The 21,653-nt window shown below is 44.3% G+C and overlaps 2 protein-coding genes and 2 long non-coding RNA genes across 5 annotated transcripts in view; 2 read left to right on the top strand and 2 right to left on the bottom strand.

Moving 5' to 3' along the window:
- Positions 1–2,846: 2,846 nt before the first annotated feature.
- On the bottom strand, positions 2,847–8,795 carry CREG1 (cellular repressor of E1A stimulated genes 1). Its single transcript, XM_040582993.1, has 4 exons — positions 8,471–8,795; positions 6,331–6,450; positions 4,942–5,126; positions 2,847–4,472 (listed from the first exon to the last, which is right to left on the bottom strand). Coding segments are annotated over exons 1-4 (582 nt in total). The 5' UTR covers positions 8,747–8,795; the 3' UTR covers positions 2,847–4,471.
- Positions 8,796–13,829: 5,034 nt separating this feature from the next.
- On the top strand, positions 13,830–15,518 carry LOC121083192. The gene is made up of 3 exons (XR_005826270.1): positions 13,830–13,884; positions 14,050–14,231; positions 15,450–15,518. It is a non-coding gene; the product is annotated as an uncharacterized LOC121083192 (long non-coding RNA).
- Positions 15,519–16,049: 531 nt separating this feature from the next.
- Positions 16,050–18,273, bottom strand: LOC121083075. The gene is made up of 2 exons (XR_005826231.1): positions 17,668–18,273; positions 16,050–16,871 (listed from the first exon to the last, which is right to left on the bottom strand). It is a non-coding gene; the product is annotated as an uncharacterized LOC121083075 (long non-coding RNA).
- Positions 17,302–21,653, top strand: part of RCSD1 (RCSD domain containing 1) — a 36,078-nt gene continuing 31,726 nt past the window's right edge. Inside the window, exon 1 of one of the 2 annotated variants that reach the window (XM_040582996.1) lies at positions 17,302–17,507. In XM_040582996.1, coding sequence (XP_040438930.1) covers positions 17,502–17,507 — 6 coding nt within the window. In that variant the 5' untranslated portion in view covers positions 17,302–17,501. The remainder of the gene's footprint in view (positions 17,508–21,653) is intronic. The other variant, XM_040582994.1, reaches the window with a different exon arrangement.

The following is a 21,653-nucleotide window of genomic DNA, read 5'->3' on the forward strand; positions in this document are numbered from 1 at the left end:
CAGTGCTCCGCAGGGCAGTGGCCTCGCCACCAAGACACACAGTCTCACAGTACCTGGATGAGAAAAGCAGGGTGGGTGGCAGCAACCAGGGTCAACTACCGAGGCAGGTTTGAGGTCAGGTGAGTGGGACTAGGCAAGCAGCAAGGGCTTGAGCTCTAGCAGGGCCCCCAGGCAAACAGAAGCTTGGAAGAAGGCTTTTCCCAGCTCTGCCTCACCACCCAAACACCTGCACAGCCAGGGCAAGCAGCCCAAGCCATTAGAGAAGAGTTAGGGGCACTTAAATAATCCAAGTCCAACAAGATTAATTAGCTGTTGGAAATTACAAATGAGAATCAGGTGGTTTAGTTCAGCTAACAAGTGTAAGCCAAAGCATTGTCACACTAATGAACACCCTCGCTTAGGAATCTTGTAGTCAGTAAGTACTGAGAGAAATAAACACTATCAAGTCTGGAGGTGTCTGCTCCCAGTCGATGTTCCAAGGCGTTCTACACCTGCCTCCATTTCCTTTACTAGAGTTTCTTAATTTAAAAACCTTTAAATCATTTTCATGGATATTACTTCTGAGCACTCCATAGCACAAAATGATTACAAAACACAAAAAAATGATGAATGCTTCTTTTTTAACAGCTAGCAGGCTGCCACATTTATGGAGGAAAGCATTCATAATGTAAAGCACTGGAGAAAAAGAATTTCTTCATATCATGCCCCCTGTCGTATGCTTTTCCAGCGTCTTTGAGTTATGATGAATTCAATAACCAATTTGAAGTATTAAACTTTTAACAATCAAGCCGAAAGTAAGCCTATGGCACCCTCTTGTGTTCGGTAACAAGATAACGGTTTATTTTATTTTTACTGGATTCAGTGCGTTGCTGTTCAGGAAAAACCTGTTGAAAACAAATTCATCCACTAAGTTATGATTAATACGTTTTGTATTAATCTAATACTCTGACTGAGCTACCTCTGTTTTATTGTGAAGATCATATATGCAATATTAAATGGCTAAGAAATTAATTCCAGGCAGAACTAAATAAAGAATTAAACTTATACCTGATATACATAAACTCCATTCTGTAATGATGTAGCATGTTGCAAGAATCTACTGAGCACAAGTCTTACATTAAAACACAAGAAAGAAATTGAAAATCAAGAAGTAGAAACACAAAGGTGGCAATGAGCAAGTTTAGTAGATGAAGGAAAAACATAACTATATCATTAGAGACAGGCTGTGATTATCCCAATTAGATTCCCAACTAACAAACATCCTGTGATTTAGCGAGGTGCCTAAGGTTATCCTGTGTCTCAGATTCTTACCTATGAATGGAGATATTTGACTTCCTAGGTATGGAGGTTGACTTTCTTACTATTTAGAATATGCTCAGATACGTCAAGCACCTCGTGGTAGAAGATACACATCGTCAGAAGTCAAAACGCTGATTCATTGTTTACGGCTGTATTAATTTCTTATGCTCGGCCTCTTCTATTCTAAGCTACAGTATTGCTTCTGGATATTAGGAGAAAAGGAAACATGCTCACAAGCAAATCCCTGAATGAGACTAATATAACAAAGATGAACACAGGGAGAAGAAAAAAAGGTTAGGAAAAATAGTACAAGAACTGATGAGCTTCCTGAATTAGTGATATTAACATTACACACCTATTACTAAGGGAGAAAAACAGGGAGATGTTTAGTATGATTGATACCCTACTGTGCTTTGCATTCCACTTCTATATACAAAAATAGATTTATCCAAGTGTTCAATGAGGTGCATAGATACAACAACTCCAGATGGCTCTTCTCTGATTAACACCCAAATCCAGCTCTGTATATGTAGCTTAACCATTCTGTTTTCACCACTATCCAAAAGAAACACCTGGCTGTGGTCCTCTCAAATTTCACATGTAAAGAGATTTGGATATCTAAAATTGCTCCAATAAAATGCAGTAGTAGTATAAAACTGTTTAAGATTATTACCAAAAAAAGCCCTTCCACTCACAATCAGAAAAGACTTTGGAATCTGTACTAATGGGAACATCAAATCCAGTATGACAACCAAAAAAACCCCTAAAACAAAACAAGCTTTACTCTGTACCAAACCCTCAAAGGAAAGTGATTCTTTTAAAGGTGTTGTACTGGTTTTGGCTGGGATGGAGTTTGGTTTTTTTTTTTTTTTTTATAGGCGCTTGTTTGGCACTATATTTTGAATTTGTGATGAAAAGTGTTGATAACCAATAACCAAAACATTGGTATGTTATGCAATGTCAAGACCAGGGAGCAGGCTGGGGGTGCACAAGGAATTGGGAGGGGACACAGCTGGGACAGCTAACCCCAACCAAGCAAGGGGTTACCCCCAACCACTGGACATTACGCGCAGCAATAAAAGCTGGTGAAAAGAAGGAAGGGAGGGAATGTTCAGAGCGATGGCATTTGTCTTCCCAAGCAACTGTTAAGATGCGATGAAGCCATGCTTTCCCAGAGATGGCTGAACACCCATCTGCCAATAATATAGTCATTTAGAAACACAGAAGCCCCAGCCAGAAGAAATAATCAAATAATGCTGCCTTGTATTCATTGTCACTCTAGCGAAATGTGAAATTTTCACGCTAGTGAACTCCAGTTACTATTTTTTGTTCCATTTCACTGTATTAGATACAGAAAGTGAAACATGAAGATGCCGATTTCATCCAAGGAGGAAGAGAGAGGTGTAACAGAGGTGCTTCACCATGGATTCTAGCAAGCGCAAAAGACAGCAGAGCGACAATAAAACAAGAACTCTGAACAATGGGTGCTTGTGCAAAAGACAGCATGAGGAAGAGATTATTATGCTATAAACAACACTCAACACCACTTGTCAAAAAATATTTTAATTTGAACAAAAGCTCAGCAACATCAGTCTCACACATCAGAAGTTATCAAGTAACACGTAATGCATTCAGGTGTCCCCATGGTAAAGATCAAGTCCATGCCAGAGGATCATGTGGAGGTCACAACTGAAATGCCTCATATAAAAGTATTTTCCCATTTCATACTTTATGTCAGTGTTATCTAGTCAACATAAATTATTTCAATATTATACTTTCTTGATCCTAAATCTTCAAAGAGTAGAACAGCATGGATCTGATATGGTAACAACTACCTTTTTCCCCCCCCTTGCAGAAAAAGAAAACTTAGTAAGTTACATCAAAAATACTTTCAAAAAATCATTCTAGTATCTCAGAAAAATAGTGATATAATACAACGTTAAGATGTAGAGATCATTTGATATGATGAATTCCACTGTACTGTATATGGATCTGCCTCTAAGGAATCTAAATTCTCACATTCTTTACTCTGCCAACTAGGTAATATTTGCTCATTGTAAAATCAACTTAATTGTTCATAATCGCTTTTGAATATTTGTGAACTTAACACATGGGAGATGAGAGGATATAAAAAAAGTTAATTTATTTTTTTATGGTTATGTGTGGCTTATTTTAACACAATTAATAATGCACACCTTTCATCACTTTTCATTCTCTACAAGTCATGAGTCATCTGTGTCATACTGTATTGCTTCTTTCTCACTTCTGCATTACTAACCCAAAATTGCTGTGTAAGGCTTCCAAAACCAAGTATCTGCTCGGTTCTACTGTTGAGGGTAATAAAAGCTGATACATTGCAACTTCATCAGACTAACAAAGCTGAAGACTTCAAAATCCTGATCAGAACACACATACCCTTTGTAACATTATCACTGAATTTACAAATCACTACTCCTATGAAGTCAGATACTTCTTTAAGTATTGCCACCTTGCTTCTATTAAAGAGTCAAGGCACATAGCCACTGCCAGCTGAAGAGTTACCAAGGACTTACGTACAGTTTGCATAAACACAATTATATTCCATAGCACATTCAATGTAGGTAGCAAAATAGAAAAATGGCTCCAAGGAGTGAGTGTACTAGCATGAAAAAAAAAAATTTTAACAGAATCTGGGAACTTTTATACATATCATTTGCCATTGTAATACAAGCAATGTTTTCCATTCCATCATCAGCTGAGCCATCCTGTAGCATTTTGCCATAAAGATCTAAACTAAACCGGTATTAAAAATAAAATTGGAGAGTGCTTACAGACAGGTATTACTTAACTAAGGCATTGTAAGGTTTAGAACTGGACTAATCCTTCAGTTTCCAGTAAACACTGTTTCTGAGAGCAGATTGCCAACAGAGAGAGATCTTTCCCAAATCATGTTTAATGAGTAAAATTTAGTTATGGCTTATGCACAAAGATTTTTGAGTATGACATGTTTAAAACTGTGTTAGTGAGAATTTACATTTGCTTCAGTAGAACTATACAAGCTCATTAACAATGCAAAGTTTTTGATTTTTTGCATTATTAATTCAGCTCTACAATACATATAAAAAAATAAATCTTCCGTGAAACAGCCAAAGTAATTTATTTGTATATCAGCATCACCAAGGATCTTCTTCCACCTACGAGGAGTAAGAATAAGAAATTGAATATATAAGCATTGACCGCACTAAAATGTATTTCAAAGGTTTGAAGACTTAGTTTTGTGTAGACAATAGAACACAATTTCTCTATACTTCAGTGTCGTAATGATAGATTAAAAAGCAATTGTTACAAAAATGTTAAGCAATATTGCTGCAATCCCATTAATACAGCTTCATAAATGCTGAAGTCTCACTATTTTTAACTATTTAACTACTGTGTTTAAGCTGAGGTACAAGTGTAGCTACTCAGAGATAGTTCCATAGATACTATACTTGATATTAAGTAGGCAGATCCCCTATTCAAACACATGATTTCATACACTGTATCCAGTAGACTACTTAGGGAAAAATACATAAATGTTTATTAAAAAGAAGACAGGTAATATATACTGTTGACAATAAGGAGAAGTTTTACAGGTTCCAAATACAATGAGAGTTAAGTACTTACTAAGGCTTGACGCTGTAATATTCTTCTGGCGTCACAATTTTCAATCCACCAAAGTAGTCCAGGACCCAAATATTGGTGATGTTGAATTTGGCAAAGAACCAATTATGATCCTTGGGCCAAGTTTCCATTTCAGGATGGCGACTGAATAATGCTTTTTTCGCTAAGCCTGCTTCTGAATCATTCACCTAAACGATAACCAGCAATACATTACAGGAAGATACAGACACGTGGAGACTAATTTTAGCTAGAAAGCCACTACTGACTGCAGTGTGCTCTTTTGAGTTTAGCCATGTCTTGTCCCAAAGGACTAATAACTGTGACACAAGTCTGTGGTGTACAACTGCACATGAGACACAAAAACTCCAAGGCAGCTGCTTTTAATATTAAATCAAAAGGATGCTTTTAAAGTAAGCACGAGCAAGAAAATAGTTTATCAACATAAGAATGAATCTTTCAACGAATTACAAAACAGAGAACTATTGATTCTTGCTGAATTACTACAACAGAACATTTTAAGTGTAATTGTACCTCCTCTGCACCTGCTCACTCAGACACAAACAGATCAAACTGTGTTCAGACATGTGCAAACGCATGCACACACACACAAATAGGATGACATAACAGAAGCTACAGAGAAGGGAAGCTGAAATGTGTGCCAGCACTTAATATATATATATATGTGTAAATGTTTAAAGGGCAAAATCAACAAGTTAGAGCTCTGGCTATGGTACAACAGGAACTAATTACAAAACAATTCCATTATTGATGAGAAACTCCTGAAAGCAATTAAAGGATGGTTGGAGCATAACTTTCAAATACCTGAGAGAGTATTGATGATTAGTCCTCATCCTCAATCATTATCCTCAATAATGGGATTAAGATCTTCAATGATTAACACATGCAGCTCTAAACGCCTTCTACAGGACACCAAAGTACTGGTGCATGGAAGAATACTGCCCTGGCAGCAATGCCACCAAACAATACAGTGCACTTTTTCTGTCTCTAATACCTGTAACTTTATAGCTTAGGAAGCATGTCACACTGCACAGACCAAAGAATTGAACTGAGCAAAAGAGATGAAAATACCTTCACACTTCATTCACAAGAGAACTGTCTTAAGTTCCTCTAGACCTGTTTTGAAACTAAGAAGTCTTCATTACAGTATTGTTCTCCCAAGCTCCTTGCTAAAGACATGCCAACAGAACTGCAAATATCAAGTGGTAATCGCATTTTCCGCACACAAACTATGAGATAGCCTTCTGGTATCATAGCACATAACATCCCTTCATGTACTTTTGCACAGAAATTCTAAGCTTTCTCTTCTCCATCCACTAAACAACACTGTTCGATGCATGCAATCTTGTCCAGTGTCAACTTTCAGTTGCTTACCTTTACAATACTCCCACAGAAGATTATGTGAGCACAGAGCGGGTTTTGGGGATCATATCTGTGCTTCTTGCAGTAAGGAGTCTGTGCCAAAGACACAGTTAAGGAGGCATTTGAATTGATCTGAAATGCAAGTAGTAAGATAAGAAGTTTATGTAAGTTTTACATAAGTTGCAAGAAAAATGTCATAGCCACCATATTTTCAGCTCTCAGTATTTCATTCAGCTCAGTATTACTGGTAAAAAACACAGCTGTCATCATCTTTTCCTAACTACATCTGGAAGCCTACTTAGATGAGCTCTAAATCTGAAAGAAAGCCCAGTTCAGAAGCGTGCTGAAGTTTGTTAGAATAAAATGCAAACTTCACAAAACAGCACTCCTTGGAACTCAATGTTCAATATACAGTCTAGCTATTTCACATTTAAATGATGATATCTTCCAATTTACGTGCATACAGGGCAGTGCAGAAAACAAGGACAGACTATGAATTCTGGTGGAAGGACAAAGGGTTACTGAAAAGGTAACCAACAGTTTCACAACTGTTGGTAAAATTAGTTAAAACAAAAACAAACCCACCTTCACTCCCCCATCAAAACAAGCCTCCTAGATGCCCCCAAACCGGTCAGCTCTTTGGAAGTTTAAAATTAATTTTAAAAATTAGGTTTTAAAAAAATCCTGAGTATTTAAGTAAGATGCCTAACTTGAAGAATCAAAGAATCTGTATCTGATTGTTTTTCTAAAACTAATTTGGTGAACACAGCTTGAAAAGTATTGGTGCAAACCAGAATTGCCTACTGCAGAACATCACATACTAAAGTTCATCATCTCCCTGCAAAGGAAGTTCACATGCTTAGGGAAATTTCATTAAAAAGAGTTCATCTCAAAAAGAAACCCCCGAAAGTCACTTAAACACTATGCTGAATACCACCGAACTGATGAAACAGGAGCAACCACCTGACAGATAGGAAGTTGCTTAACTACAAAACAGCTGACTCATGATTACTCAGCACTATGTCCTCCCACCAGTCTCCCTTATGCGTGACTATCACAGTCAAATGTTTCTGCTCTGTAACAGCAGAGTAAGCATGTGCCGAGGAGCCTTCTGAAGGAAAACGTTCATTAGCAGTTTATATTATGATTGTCATGTTACTTTGAAAACACACCTGTAGCTGGGGTGGAAAAGGAGATACTATACAAGATCAATAGGTTAATTATGTATCTAAGTGCTGTAGAAAACCTATTTTAATGTAACGGACTAAAACCTGATAAGGAACAAACAAAAAAGGTTTACAGTGAAACAAAGCCTGAGTAGTTTCTGTTGTTCATACTTTGTGTTTATTTACTAACACTGTAATATTACTAGAACAAACATTTTCTAACAAAGGAGGCATATGACTGCTATTTCCCTAGCTTTTTTAGTCAACTCTCTCTTGACCACAGCCAAGCCAGAGACACAAGACAAGACCAATTACACACACTCTGTTACATGCCACTCTGCTGCCTGTCGTTGTGCTCTTGCCTTTATCAAGATTTAATTACTATTCCTTCAGTAGCCTGTGTAGGAGCCTTTGCTCAAGTCCCACACTACCAACTTCCACTCTTTTTGATATTTTTTGTGACGTTCTCCCTGTTTAAATATTCCATGGCCCCTCACTGCCCTGCTCGGTGCTGCTGGAAGCTTCAGCTGCTTGCTCTGCCAGAGAGCGGCTTCACAATTTTTCAAACCAAAAGCTCAGCAGGAACTTGTTAGGCCTGCCAAGCGTCACCACAGACGGCACTGCTTATGTTTAAGACGTTTAAGGGTTAATTATTGTCCCCGGGCTTCTCGAGTGAGGTGCCAGCCATGGCACAGGCAGCCAGCGCCCCTTACACTGCCTTCAGAAAACGCTGATGAGGGCCTACAAAAGAAATTCCAAGCACCACTTGCTACTGGGATGAAAAAGCATAGGCAACCAGGAAAAATATGACGTTGCATTAGCCGCCTGTGTGCTTCTAAGCTTTAAGTTTCCCTCACTGGGCTCACGGTTTATACCTGCGGCCTGAGGTGATTTTGCAGGGACACCCCCCTGTTCCCCCCTGTGGGCCGGCTGAGGGGGCAAACCCCTGCCTCGCCGTTGCCCGCGGCCCAGCCGCTCCCCCTCACCTCCAAGTCCTGCACGGAGATCTCCATGTCGGTCAGGTAAAGGTAGGGGACGCCGCTGCCACTGAACGGCCCCGGGGGCCCGTCGCTGAGGGAAAAGATGTTGGCGAAGGGGCGGCCGCGCAGCCCGTCCTGCGCCGAGAGAGTGGCCAACGCGCCCCAGTCGCAGTTGTGCAGGACGAAACGCGCCATGCGCGCAGCCTCCTCCGGCGGCGGGATGGCCCCGCCGGCCGCCAGCAGCAGCAGCACCGCCGCACACAGGAGCGCCGACCCCGCCATCCCGCACCGGCCACCAACGGGCACCGACTGCGCTCGCCGCGACAGCCGGCCCCGCGCCCCCGGCCCCGCGCAGGGAGGGGCGGGCCCCTCTGCTCTCCGCCAATCGGAACAACCCTGACCGCTCACCTTCACCAACGAGAGCGCGCCGCGGGCAGCCTTTACGAGTGGGAGATCAGCCTTCCCGCTGCCAGCCAATAGACTCACGATGTCCACTGTATTCACCCAATGAGAGCTGCCAGGAGGCGGGGACAATCCCCACAGCTGTTCGGTTGTAAACAAGCGCTGCCTCGCCGCCGGGAGGGGCGGGAAAGGGGCGGAGCCACTAGCAGCCCAGCAGCCAATGAAAGGTCCCTTCAGAACTCTCTGCCAATCACGTTTCGCGGGGGGCCCGTCACGTCTACGGCGGGCCGGGGTGCCGCGGGGCTCTGACAGGAATCTGGCTCGGGCTGGCGGCTGCGGGACCTGTGGGGCGACACCGCGGGCAGCTGGAGGGAGCCAGGCCCGCAGAATGGCTGCGCCCACGCTCTGGCACCCTTCGTCCTGTTCGGCAAGGTCTGGGTGGCCCAGCCCGTGGTGTCAGCAAGGTGCCCAGTGGCGGCCGGCCCCTGGCGCTGCCCCGGGTGTGGCTGGCCGGGGAGGGCCGTCGAGCCCAAAGAGGGGCTGTGGCACCCCCGCTGTCCCCGGTTGCTGCTAAATCCAGCTCAGAAGGCTGCTTCTGTGTCCCCACAAGAGTCTGTGGCTCAGCCTTCCTCATGAACCAGCCCCAGGCTGTTTTGAGTCACCAAGGGTGTTTGTGGCCCAGCCTTCTCTGAGGGAAACCTTGTCCTTTAATTACAGCAGGCAGGGTCTACCTGGAACTCTTTGGACTGTAAAGCTTGCTTGCCACTAGGCACAGCTCAAGTCTTATCCCTTGCAAACTGCAGGATATACGTCAAAGCCATCTCTTCTACAGGACTCGGTTTTGCTAGTTGAACAACCTCCTGGCCTTCAATGCATCGCTTACAGAAATACCGAGGTATACCTTATTTTATCCATCACCTTGTGCTCAGTTGCCTTGTAAAGATTTGTATACTGCGGTAATAGTGAGACTCGATTCAGCTTTTCCTGAAAGATGGTGGATTTCCATTTGTCCACTTCAGTCTTACAAGTATGTTTGCACTACATACCCTGCAACAGAGCACTGAGAAACCCCAACTAACTTGTGCCCCGCAGCACCCATAGCTTGCAGCAGGCCAGATGAATCATTTTGCTGTGCTGAACCCAGGAAGGAAAACACACCACACATCCATTCCCCACTGTTAATGTACCATCCTGTTGTCTACAGGCAGAACAAAATAATTTCTTCCTCCAATATTCCCCTTGTCTGCAGAGCGCAGGCAGAAACCCCTGGGCATGGACACACAGAGCCTTTCTCTGTTGCCCTCTCCTACCTCAGGAGAAAATGGGGGGGGGGGGGGGGGGCGGGAATGCTGCTCTGAAGCCCTGATTTGCAGCCATTTAGCTCGGGTAGGTAGCTGAACTTGTGAGTAGCAAGCAACGGCTCCAGCAGCTAAGGCAAGACAACCAGCCTTGTTTGTGGTACAGGACAAGTGGTATTCCAGAGCAGAGCGTTAAGGTGAAAAACAGAGCAGGAGTGAGTTACAAAAGAAGAGAAACTGCAAAAGACTGGCTTTATGTATGTAGGTTTATACAACATGTTTAGATGAAGGGCAGGAGTGGAGTGTGTTGAAGGGAAAAAGACAGGAGCTGTTCTGCAAGAGTGAAAAGATTATGGATGAAAGGGACAAAAATGGTCTAAAGGATCCCAATGGCTTAGGAAAGAGAAGGGGATGAGGAAGAAAAAGTGCAGCAAACTTTTTGTTAGAGATTTTTCCAGCTGAAACAGGCAGAGACATTATAGCTTCCTCTTTTCTCTCCCCACCAACATGTATGTGCATGAATACACAGAATTTCTCTCCATTTTCAAGCAGTCCATCCCTTTGAGAGCCTGGGGGCTGGGAGCTGTCAGTATTTACTTGATGCAGTCAAAGGGACAAGTGGTAGCAGGGGGTTGAGGGTGCATGATTTCAGCGGGGAGCAGGAGAGGGTGACAAGGAGCAGACAGATGGTGGCTGGTGGGGACAGAACAGGAAGGAAGGGATGCCGTGGAGAGTATGTGGAAGTAACATCATGTGCCACAGGGCAAAAGAAAAGGATAGAAAGGAAAGAAGATAAAGGGGATGTGGGAAGCAGAGCTGGCAATGCTTTTTTATTTTGTTTTGTTTCAGAAAAAGAAAATGCAGAAAGGGGGAAAGCCTTTATGTTCTGGAGTTTAGATGTATGCATTCGTTGAATGCGGCCATCCCTCCTTCACTAGGAAGGGTGTGCATTACGGGAGCCCCCGCAGCAGGAGAGTCCAAGTGAATCTCGCAGAGGGACCATACAGTGGCATCTCAGGGGCTAAGAGAAAACAAAGTCTGCCAAGTTTTCCTAACCTTCCCCTGCCCCTTCGTCCTTGCTGCAAGTCCACAGCCGTCCCTGCCAGCAGCCACCGAGGGGTGCTGCTGCCCAACCCCAGCAGCCTGCGGGATTTGGGCTGATGGGTCTGGTGGGAATTAAGCGCTCAACAGGATTGATGGAAGCAAATAGCACTGTCGCTCTGCTACGGACAACAGGATTTATCAGGCTGAGTAATCTCTGCAGTGGGCAGTGCACAGCAGCATATAGATTGTCTTGCACATTGCACTGAAGGAAGGGGGCTTCGTTTTGTCCTCTCTTTCTTGGATGGGTAGCATGGTGTGAACCTGTAGGGTGAAGAATAAGGTCTTTAACTCCTTCAGCTTGCTCTGAAAGTGTGCATTATCTGAAGTAAATATCCAGGCTTTCTCACTTCCTTAGTTAGATCTCAGAGAAAGGAGAAGAATTCTCTCTGTTGTGGTGCAATACATCCAGGAGCTCTCAGCATCCTTGCGTAATAAGGTCAAGAAAGTATTGTTACCACTAGTTCTCCTTTTCAACTCATGGCTTATTTACATTAAAAAAACTGGTGAACAGACAGTAATATCCTACCATAGATTGAGCCAGTTTACTTCCCCGAGGGGTTGGCCAGTTCATGGAACAATCTTAATTTCGGTGTTATTTACAGATGATGATCCTCAGGCTGAATCTGGGGGCTGTGTCTCTGAAGAAGTTGTATTTTAGCCAGATAGTGGGCAAGGTCTCCATCATGGTTAGTGTATCATCATGCTCTGTCTGCCCTCTTCATAGCTGGTTTTGCCCTGAGCCAACTCTCTTTAGACAGCATGGGTGTTGGGTGGACAGGGCAAGATTTCTATTCACATGCACAGTCTAGCTACGTGCTGTGCCAGGCTTCCTGTCTAGATCAAGCAGCAGTCTGTCCATGAGCAGAAACCTTTCTTTGTCCAGATAACACTTGCAGGCCATGCAGTATCGCTTTGTGTAGCACTTGATTTCTGAGCCAGGCCAGCTTTCTGTATCCAAATGACAGCCAGAGTGATCAAAGTCACTTGCCACTGTGTTTGACAGAAGTGACTGACCTGTGTGAGTCAGCTCTGGCAAAAGCTGAAGTACTCAGTGCTTTGAAGTGCCAACGCTCTGTGCCACATGAGACCCACCATGCAAATTGTTTCTAAAAATGTTGGTTAGATATCCTCCTGAGGAGGTGTCAGCCCTGCCAAACGTTGCAGTGTACTGCTAATAGGAAATGGCACACAACACAGACCTTTGCTGAACACAAAAAGGTGTTGCATGCTTAGGCAGGCAGTGTTTATTTGTTCTTATCCTCAAAGTTCCCAGATTAGCTTGGTTGGGAACTTAGCTTCTGACCCTTTCATCAGGGTATTTTTTAAAAGATAGGTGAAACGAAGGCAGCGCTGGCCTGGTGTTCATCTAAAAGTCCTTTTACCGTTTTAACAGCTACCACACAGGCTGTGGCAAGGCAAATTTCCTCTCTGTGTAACCTGTTAGGTACCAGAAATGTTCTTCCATTTTCAGTCAGAAAATCTTGCTGTTCAGTCAGAGCTTGGGCTGCATGCTGTTTTGGAGGAACCTGTTGTGAGGGCCAGCTGTGACACCACTTTATAGGACACTGAAAGATGGGCAGTAGGACTGGCCTGAGAAAAATGTAATCAAAAATATGATCATAATCAAAATCAAAACCCTATCCACCCATGATCTGACTGTAACTTTTTATTTGTTTATTAAGCCTTTTTGTGCATTAAAACTAGTAACTGGTGGAGGAACTCTTCAATCTAGAAGCAAGCTGTCAGCAGCTGACCCTGATATTTGTCCCATCACTATATTAATATACTGGGATGTAGCCATGCCTCTTAATGACCCAGCTCAGTTTGTTCTCTTAGGTCAGGTGGATCAGCAGTGAAAGAAGAGCTCTCCAAAGAAATTCAAATTCTGCAAAAGATGACACTACGTATACACTGCCCACCAGCCCCAGGTGTCCTGGTATGAATGAGGGTGGTTACCTCAGTGTGATCTCATTACTCTGAGCAGAGCCACTCAGGCAAGCATTGCAGGTGGAATGCTCCCTGTAGAGTATAGCATAGCATTTTCCTAACTTTACTCTGCTTAGGGACAGGCTTTTGCCCAGAGCCTGGCAGTTAAGAAGCTTGATTAATCTGAACCATGATGTTAGCACTCAGGCACAGGCTGACAGTCAGAAACATGTGAAATGATTCAGTCTTTTGGTTAATCTCTGTCACTTATTTTTTATGTGGGCACCGCACAATACACACAGTGTCATGCTCCCTGTCCACTGCAGCTTGGCAAGAATCACTTATAACCATGTCCTTTTACTTAATTCAAGCATCTTTGGTAATGGGGTGTTCCTATTCACATCAATTCCCAGAGGTGCACTGTGCCTGGCACACGGTCCATGTGTATGCACGGATGCTGGCACGTGTGTGTGTGTGTGTGTGCGCGCGTGTGTGCTCTCAGACGTTCTTCACTGCAGCTGCAGAGTTAGAGCATAAAATGTTGATGGTACAAAGTGTTCCAGCTGACTTCATTTCCTGCTGATAACTCCCTGAAGAGGAGGGTGAGGCTTAGCATCCACAGGGTTAGTTTAACGCTGGGGGGCAAAGGCAGGGTTGGTGGGAGCAGATACTTCAGAACACAGCAGAACGGTGGGTTCAAAACAGAGTTCCCATAGAAAACACTGTTCATGTTTGCTTCCTGTCAGATGAACTAACCCAACCAAAACAGGATGCTGGCTTTTAGAGTTGATTGATCTTTGAAATGCAAATGCTTTTTTTTCTGTGGTTAACTTACCTCCCCTTTTTTTTTTTCAGTTGAGGATTGAGTTGCTTGAGTGGGAACAGGAAGGGTTGAGACCCCATTTGCACGGAGTCAAAAGCCCAGCATGGTAACAGCTGCTGGTTAATAGCATGAATTCAGGAAAACAATGTGGATACTAGCAACCAAAGCCAGACACAGAGATGGACAGAACAACCTCAGCTACTGGCACTGACAGGTGAGCTCTACTAAACCCTCAACAGATGCCTTAACAAAGTACAGAATTTCAATCTGTCTTGCAGGGACCCACAGCTCCCTCCACCCTTTGCTCGTCCACCACCCTGACAAACATACCTCCCCAGATCTGGCGCTTAGACAGACACACCCGAGTGAGATAGCTGCATGGACACAAATACCAGACTCCAAGTTTCAGATACCCTCGGGAGTTTTCTTTCCTGACTGGCCCCTGAACAAAGAATTGCCATGTCCCTGCATCTTTTTTCTGTTGATGTAGCACCCTATGGAGGCCCCATGGTCCATACTTCATAGCCAAGATACAAGAGGCCAGCAAATATTACGCATGGTGTTTCTAAGCATGACCAAACTATTTATGCTACCTCTTTGCTGGCATGACAGGATGAAGGATATCTTTGCAGCTCTCACCTATATACTGCCTGTAGCAGGAGTGCCAGCCATTTGGCCTGAAGCGAACTTGCTGGTTTGGCCTCTCATGTCTTGAAAAGAATCAGCTGGGAAGCTGCAAAATCCAGGGTTCCACTGTAACTTTTTCTCCCTCAAACGAAATTTCCCCCTAGAGTCTGTTTCAATGGCATTTGTGATGATGGCGTTTTTCCCCTTCTGAGCAGAACAGATGTAGAAACATTTTTTTGCTTATATGAACTAGTGTCATAGACACTGCTATATCCCAGAAGGTCTGTAAACAGATACACATGGTGATGCAGAGCCACACTCTAAAATACCTCACATCCATCCTTGTACATGCACATCATGCAAAACACCTAGTTCCTCAGTATAACCTCCCTTAATAATGTTTGTTACAAGTCCTTGCAGTTAAAGCATGTGGGTTGTTTGTTTTAGATTTTCTAGTGTTTGTCAGTCCAGAAACGAGAAAGTCTAGAGCAAATCCCCACCGCAAGGCTTCCTGTCTGGAGAAAAACATACACTGTATTTCTGTGCGTTCTCTCCTTTCTCCTTCAGGAAGAAAGGTTTAGCATTAAGCTTAGTACTGTGTACCATGCTCAGAGCAATGGCATTTGAGAATCCTGCTGGCAGAAAAGATTTGCCTTGTGGTGAGGTACTTGGGAGCAGAAATAGAGTGAAAAATTGTGGTGGGGCAGCTGCAACTACCTTTGCTTTATTGGTACGGGTAAAGTGATACTGTCTCTGCCTAGCAGTTTCCTTTTCTGTAGACCTAACAAAACAGTTTCATCCACAGGGTACAACCCCTGAAAGCAGCAAGAAAATACTGAAATAGACCCAGAGCAGCATGAAGCAACCACTGGAGGTATGTGATTTTGATGGTCTGTTATATGGCAGACATCTTGAAAATTACACTTGTGACCAATGCCCACAGTGAGATCCCTGAGCATGAAATCCTCCTTCTGTCCTGACAGCAGGCAGGGCAGGAGCAGCCAAAGCACCCTGCCCTCCCTGCCTCACCCTCCTTCACAGTTCAGTTCCTATCGCCTCTCCTAGCTTATCGTTGTCAGGGCTTCAAGAAATCAATAAGATTTCCAATCAAGAAGTAATATATTTCTTTTTTTGATCTATTTTCTTATATCTATAGTTGCAGCATCTTCTGGCTGCTTGCAGCCGAGGAGTTTCAACTAATCCAGTGTTTCAGCAACAGTAACTAGTCCTCTTACCCAATCTCCAGATCGCAGCAACTCAGCCTACCATTCTTTTGGCTCAGGACCAAGTAATCATTGTATATTAAATTTGGGAGATAATGAGATCATGACTTAAATCTGCTAATTCCACTGAAGTCCTTAAACATGCAGTACAGCAAGAGTTTACTATACTGTAAGAACAACTATGTTGAGACAATTTATTGGTAACAATAACCGGGGATATCATGATGGTTACATTTAAATCCATCCTGGAGTGTCCTCTGCAGTAGCCAGCATGGACTTGTGAAACACTGCAAAGGAAAAGTATGCATGCCTTTCTAGAAAAGATGCTTTAACCCTCTTCTGCCCCAGAGGTATCGTCCCAAAATGACGACATGACATTGTGTCATTTTGCAGCTGCATGCAAGGCAAGGAAGCCAGCAGAAGACAAAGGGAGTGTTTCCAAATTCCTTTGCACCACCCTGCTCTCAAGAGGTGGGGACTGAAATTCTTGAGAAGGAGCATGTGCAAACAGTTGCTAGAAGAGATGTCTAGTTTACCATGCTGTGATCTGAATGGAAAGAGAAACTGTAGCAAAACATTCCTGAGGCTTATTTTTTCCCCATCTGAATTTTTCTACCACCATCAAAGCTGCTCACTTCCAGGGCACAAATCTGCCCTTCCCTGTGAAGGTAGAGAACATTCTGCACCTCTGACTGGGTAGTGTGAGACATGAATTCGGCGTGGAAAGAGTTAGTCCTGTTTTACAGCTAGCCAGTGACACCTTGCATGGAGACCCTCTGCTTGTGCCCACCTTTGTGCAGTGCTCTTTGCAGCGGAGCCCTGATGTCTCAGGGAATCACCCAGCAGCACAGTAGTATCAATACTATTGCTATCCTTGGGAGTCCCAGCCATGCACCAGGACGTTGATTCCTTAAATTCTGTTCAAACACAATAATTACCCTTGCTCTGCTCCTCTTCTGCCTCTCAAACCGCTCTAAAGACGGTCCACAGCTGACTGAAATTACCTAAAAGTGAGAAGGAAGAGAGAAGTGAGGCTGCAGTTAGAGGAAAAAAGATCCTCCTCACGAATAAACAAGGAAGAGACCCTGCAGACTTGGAGAGGGAAGCGTGGACAGGGGAGAGAGACACCGGCAGAGCAATGGCAAGCAATGGAGAAAAATAGAGGCAAAAAAGGGGGGGGGGGGGGGGGGGGGAGGGCGGGAAGATAAGGGGATAGAAAATATAAGAGGATAGAAAATACAAGGGGGAGTAAGAAAGGAAGGGGGAAAATGCATGTGTGGTGTCCCCAAGTTTGAGCACAGCAGCAGAGTTTGCTGCTTGCTGCCTCATGAGCCCAGCACTCCGGGAAAGACAGTATCTCTTTAGATTTGTGTCTAAATTTAAACCCTGATTGCCTGGCCTCCCCCTCCTCTCCCCTCCCTCCCTTCCTCTCACCCACCCGCCCTTCTTCCTTGTTCGTAGTGCAGGGCCACTCACTGGGCTCTGTCAGTTTTCAAGCTGAGCCGGAGCTTGGATATTACCTACCCTCCACAGCGGCACGACTTTGCTCTGACTTGGCTGAAGTTTTCCCACAGATAAGAGGGAAAGGGGTGGGGAAGAAAGATTTCCCTGAAGACACCTCTCTCTTGCAGGACATGGAGGTAAAGAAAACTTTTATTTCCACTAGCTTGTGACTGGCTCCTCAATCTGCATTAGCTCCACCTTGCAAAGCAATTTCTCACTAAAGGCAGCTCAAAATATCTCTTTTGCTGAGGTTCAGATAAATGTCTTTTTCCCTCCACCCCAGACTCTGCTACGTACCTCAGAATATTCTGCAGGTTTTAGTCCAGATTTGGAAAGTAGGGGGATGGTGTGGAGAGAAATTACATCTGTGAAAGGGGAACGAGGAAGGACTGCTATTTACTTTTTTAGTCTCTGAGGTGGGAGAGTTAAATTTTAACAGGTATCAGTTTGAAAGGAGATTTTAAGAATTCAGTAAAAATGGGAACATAAGGAGAAGTAAACAAACCATGCAGGATTAGCGGGCTCCTTGGGGTTGATACCTACCCAACCCATGCAGCAGCAGCTGTAATTTGGACCCCAAGAGGTGTGTGTCCCTGTTCCACATGGACTCAGCAGTCTCACTTTTGTTATTGATAGTGTTTTGGTTTGGGAAAGAGGACCTGAGATCCTTTGCTTTGGCAAGGTAAATGAGTAGCACACCCCTGGAGTATTCCCTTTTCCTCCATGCTGCATGTCCCGCTCTTCAGAAGAGTCAGAGCTCATGTCTACGGGGTGGGCACACGGCCGGTGCACAGGAGTCGAGCTTCCCTGGCATTTAAATCCAAGCCTTCTCCTGTGTAGCACCCTCTTGGGCAAAGCAGTTCACTGCCCCTTGCCTTTTTTCCCATTCATACGAAATGGAAGTGATGGTGGTTGCTTCCCTCATGTCAGACTGGATTCACTAGCTTTTCTAACAGTTTTTCAAGTGGCAAAGGAAAAAAATATTTATTTTTAGGAGGGGCACGGGAGATAGAAAGGTGATTGCAACATTGGCAAAACCTCAGATGATGAAAGAGGACTTTCAGTATTTCTGTCAGCTAAACACAGATCTTACTAAACACTTCATATTATTTTCCCAGAGAGACCTTTTTCTGTGTCAGTGAAGCCCCAGCAGCAGGAGACACGCAGCAAAGCCAGGGAACAGTGTGCTTGAGGCCCCACTACAATTTTTCTTTGATTTCCAGTGCATAGCTCAGCTGGGCTGTTCTGATAACACCCAGGTGCTAACATTGCAGTCCTTGTTATCTGCTCTGGCCTGCCCCACAGGCAAGGGTTAAAGATCAAGCATGTTCATTACAAGAAATGTCCTCAGCAAACTACCTGAACAGATTTTGGTGTGGCGAAGGACTGAGCAGTGATCAAACCAACTCAGCAGAGACTAGATCTATAACTTTATAAGGGGTTTTAGGTTTGACAGAGCCTGGATCAGTAGCTGTTAATGCTTGGTTTATTCTTTTTTGCTATATTGTATCCTGTGATGTCTCAGTGGAGAAGGGGAGCCGAGCTTTTAATCTGTTACAACTGCTGTGTACAGTAAGCCACATAGGGAACAAAGACTAGCTTAGGGCTGAAGCAAGTATTTTGTCATGTTGAGGACACTCTCCCCCACCCCCTCCCCTCTCCACACAGAGGACTGCACCCCTCAAGTATTTTCTGTTGTCCGCCACAGCGATGTTTCAGAGTAGAAAGGGACAGACTTGCCATTTCCTTTTGGGAGACACGTGTGACACATACAGAAGGTCTGACGGTCAGGAAGTTTCTCTGAAGTATTTAAACTAAGAGTTTCCTGCTCTTGATTCTGTCCCCTTACCCCTGTTTGCTGCTCTTTCCCCACGTTACCTTGTTTTCTGATTGTCTGTAGACTGCTGCTTCCCTTCTTATTTTTAAAACTTCTTGGCTCCCAAGGCATTGTTTAAGTAGTGTGCTTGGTCTTCCCTTCCTGCCCCAACCCTCTGAAAAGGTAGTTAATATCCCAAAGGTAAGAAGATATTAGACCAAAATAGAGCCAAGAGCAAGAACTTGAGTTCCCACCTGCCAATTCTCTTCTCTCTTTCTTCCTAAGAGTGTTTCACAGGCAGCATGAGCAGGACCCAGAGACTCGCTACAGTCTTTTGCTTTAAAACCACATTTAATGGTCCTATGCAACAGGAACGAGAAGTTCTGTCATTTCCCCATTTGCTTCATCAGTGGCAGGCTGAGCTGCTCTGCGCTTTCCTGCTGGCATAGCTGGCAAACTCTGCTCTAGTGGGACACATGCAGATTACCAGCATTAGGGTAAAAAGGGCAGAGGGCTGACCTAGCCAGCTGATTTCCATCATGTCTCTGGCAGAAAGACCCTTTATTTTTTTTTAAACCCACAGAAGAAAATAGTTAGGATCACTTTCTTAGGGTAGTCAGTGCGATTTTGCTGCTCCTTAGGGGTTGGCACCTACAGTCTTAGCCATTCTGCTGTCAGGAACGTGCCACATTGAAAACAGTCACTGTAACAATTTAAAATCTCAAAGAGGGAGAAAAAGGCAGCAAACCCCCTGTTCTCGCAGTTTGTGTGGTTTTGTGAGTCTGCTGATCTTCAGGGCTTTTTTGTGAAGACCCAGCTTCTTGATGCAAGATAGATTTGACAATCAGTTTTCTTTCCAGTCTTATGACTGATATGAAAGGAAATTGAAATCATGAAGCTTATATCACAGATGGTTAAGATGAGGAGTTCCTATCAAAAATGCATTAAGTTGGCACGGATGAAAACCAAGCCACTTGTTTAGCCACTAAACATTCTTTGCACTGATGGTACAAAAAGATTGGAAATTATTGTGTTGGTTTGTTAGTTTACATCTTCAGATTTGGTCCGAGCTGTCTAATTCCCATAGCTGTACCAAACCTTGCTGCAGATGTTTGAGTGAAGGCATCCACTGAAAGTGCTTGTGGCTTTCTGCAGCCCATTTTCAACGGCGGTCATGGCATTCCTCTTCCCAGCCTCTCTGTAGGAGCCTGGGAGCATGGAGACATTTCAACTTTACTGGCACAGCAAAAGGAAGCAATCCAAGGCTGAGTTTCACTTTGGTGGCTCCCTATGGTGCAACGGGTTCCCTAAGCTGCAAGGGTGCAGCAACCAGGCTTATTTTGGGAAGGCTGCCCTCTTTGTTGTGCCTACCAACAGATTTCATTTCTTTCTGTGACATCTCCATTTCCATGTCTCTTTTCTGAAACTAGCTCCTGCTGGATGTTCAATTTGCCTATTGCTACACTGGCTTAGGAGAGGGAAAGCTTTTCCAGGGCTGAGAGCAGTTCTCTGCTCACTCTACCACTTCACTTCTGGGCAACCTACTGGACATGGCTCCAGCCCCAGGCCCTGTGCTCTCCCCACACCACAGTGTCCTCATCTGGGACATCTAGGGAGTGATGGGACCACCGCTCTTTTCAGTAAAGCCCCCTCCTGTGTCAGGTGAGGATACCACAGAGGCCCTGGGTCCTGCCCTGCTCCTCTAGTGAGCAACATGGAGAACATTTCTCAGAGTCCTCTGTTCCTCGTCTCAGCAGGAGGCTGCAGAAACCTCCTGGGCTTCAAAGACGTCCTCTCTCTCAAGAGGTGAGGTCAGAAGCCATTTCTTCCTTTGTGCTGTGGTCAGCCAGACGTCACAACTGAGCACATTTCCAGGTCCAGTATCCCAATTGCTGCATCCTCCCAGGAGCCACAGGGAATGATGCCTTGGCCCAAACTACAGGGCAGCTTACTTTCAGCATAGGCGCATACTCTGTCCCTAGGAAAACTGCACTAAGGATATGTGACCTGTCAGCTGAGACAACTGCAGTGGAGGGGATGGAGGAAAGGGTACTTGGTACTGTGCAGACAAGGGGACTGAAATCTGTAACCATTATGGTCCTTGGAGCAGCAGGACAGTAAGCCATGCAGAGGTGAGCTGGGCTGAGCGAGGTCTCTGCCCACCCTTGCAGCTGCAGGGCCAAGATTAAGTACAGGCATTACGCCATGGTTTGCTCTGCCAGGAAACAATTTCCCTTTCTCAGGAAGCTCTGCTGTTTGGCTTTCATTCCAAAAGTTAAAACATTCCTTTTCCACTCCTCTTTTTGCTTAGCAGGACATTGTAAACTCAAATACACTTGTTTTCAGGGTTTCCTCCAAAACTCATAAAAATGACGGACTCACACAGAGTGTCTGTGTAGATAAAGGGAAGAGTATTTAAATATAACTAGGAGAGGTACCATATGACCCCATTTTACTCCTCATGTCT

The sequence above is a fragment of the Falco naumanni genome, chromosome 2 (assembly GCF_017639655.2).
Source record: "Falco naumanni isolate bFalNau1 chromosome 2, bFalNau1.pat, whole genome shotgun sequence".
Lineage (NCBI taxonomy): Eukaryota > Metazoa > Chordata > Aves > Falconiformes > Falconidae > Falco > Falco naumanni.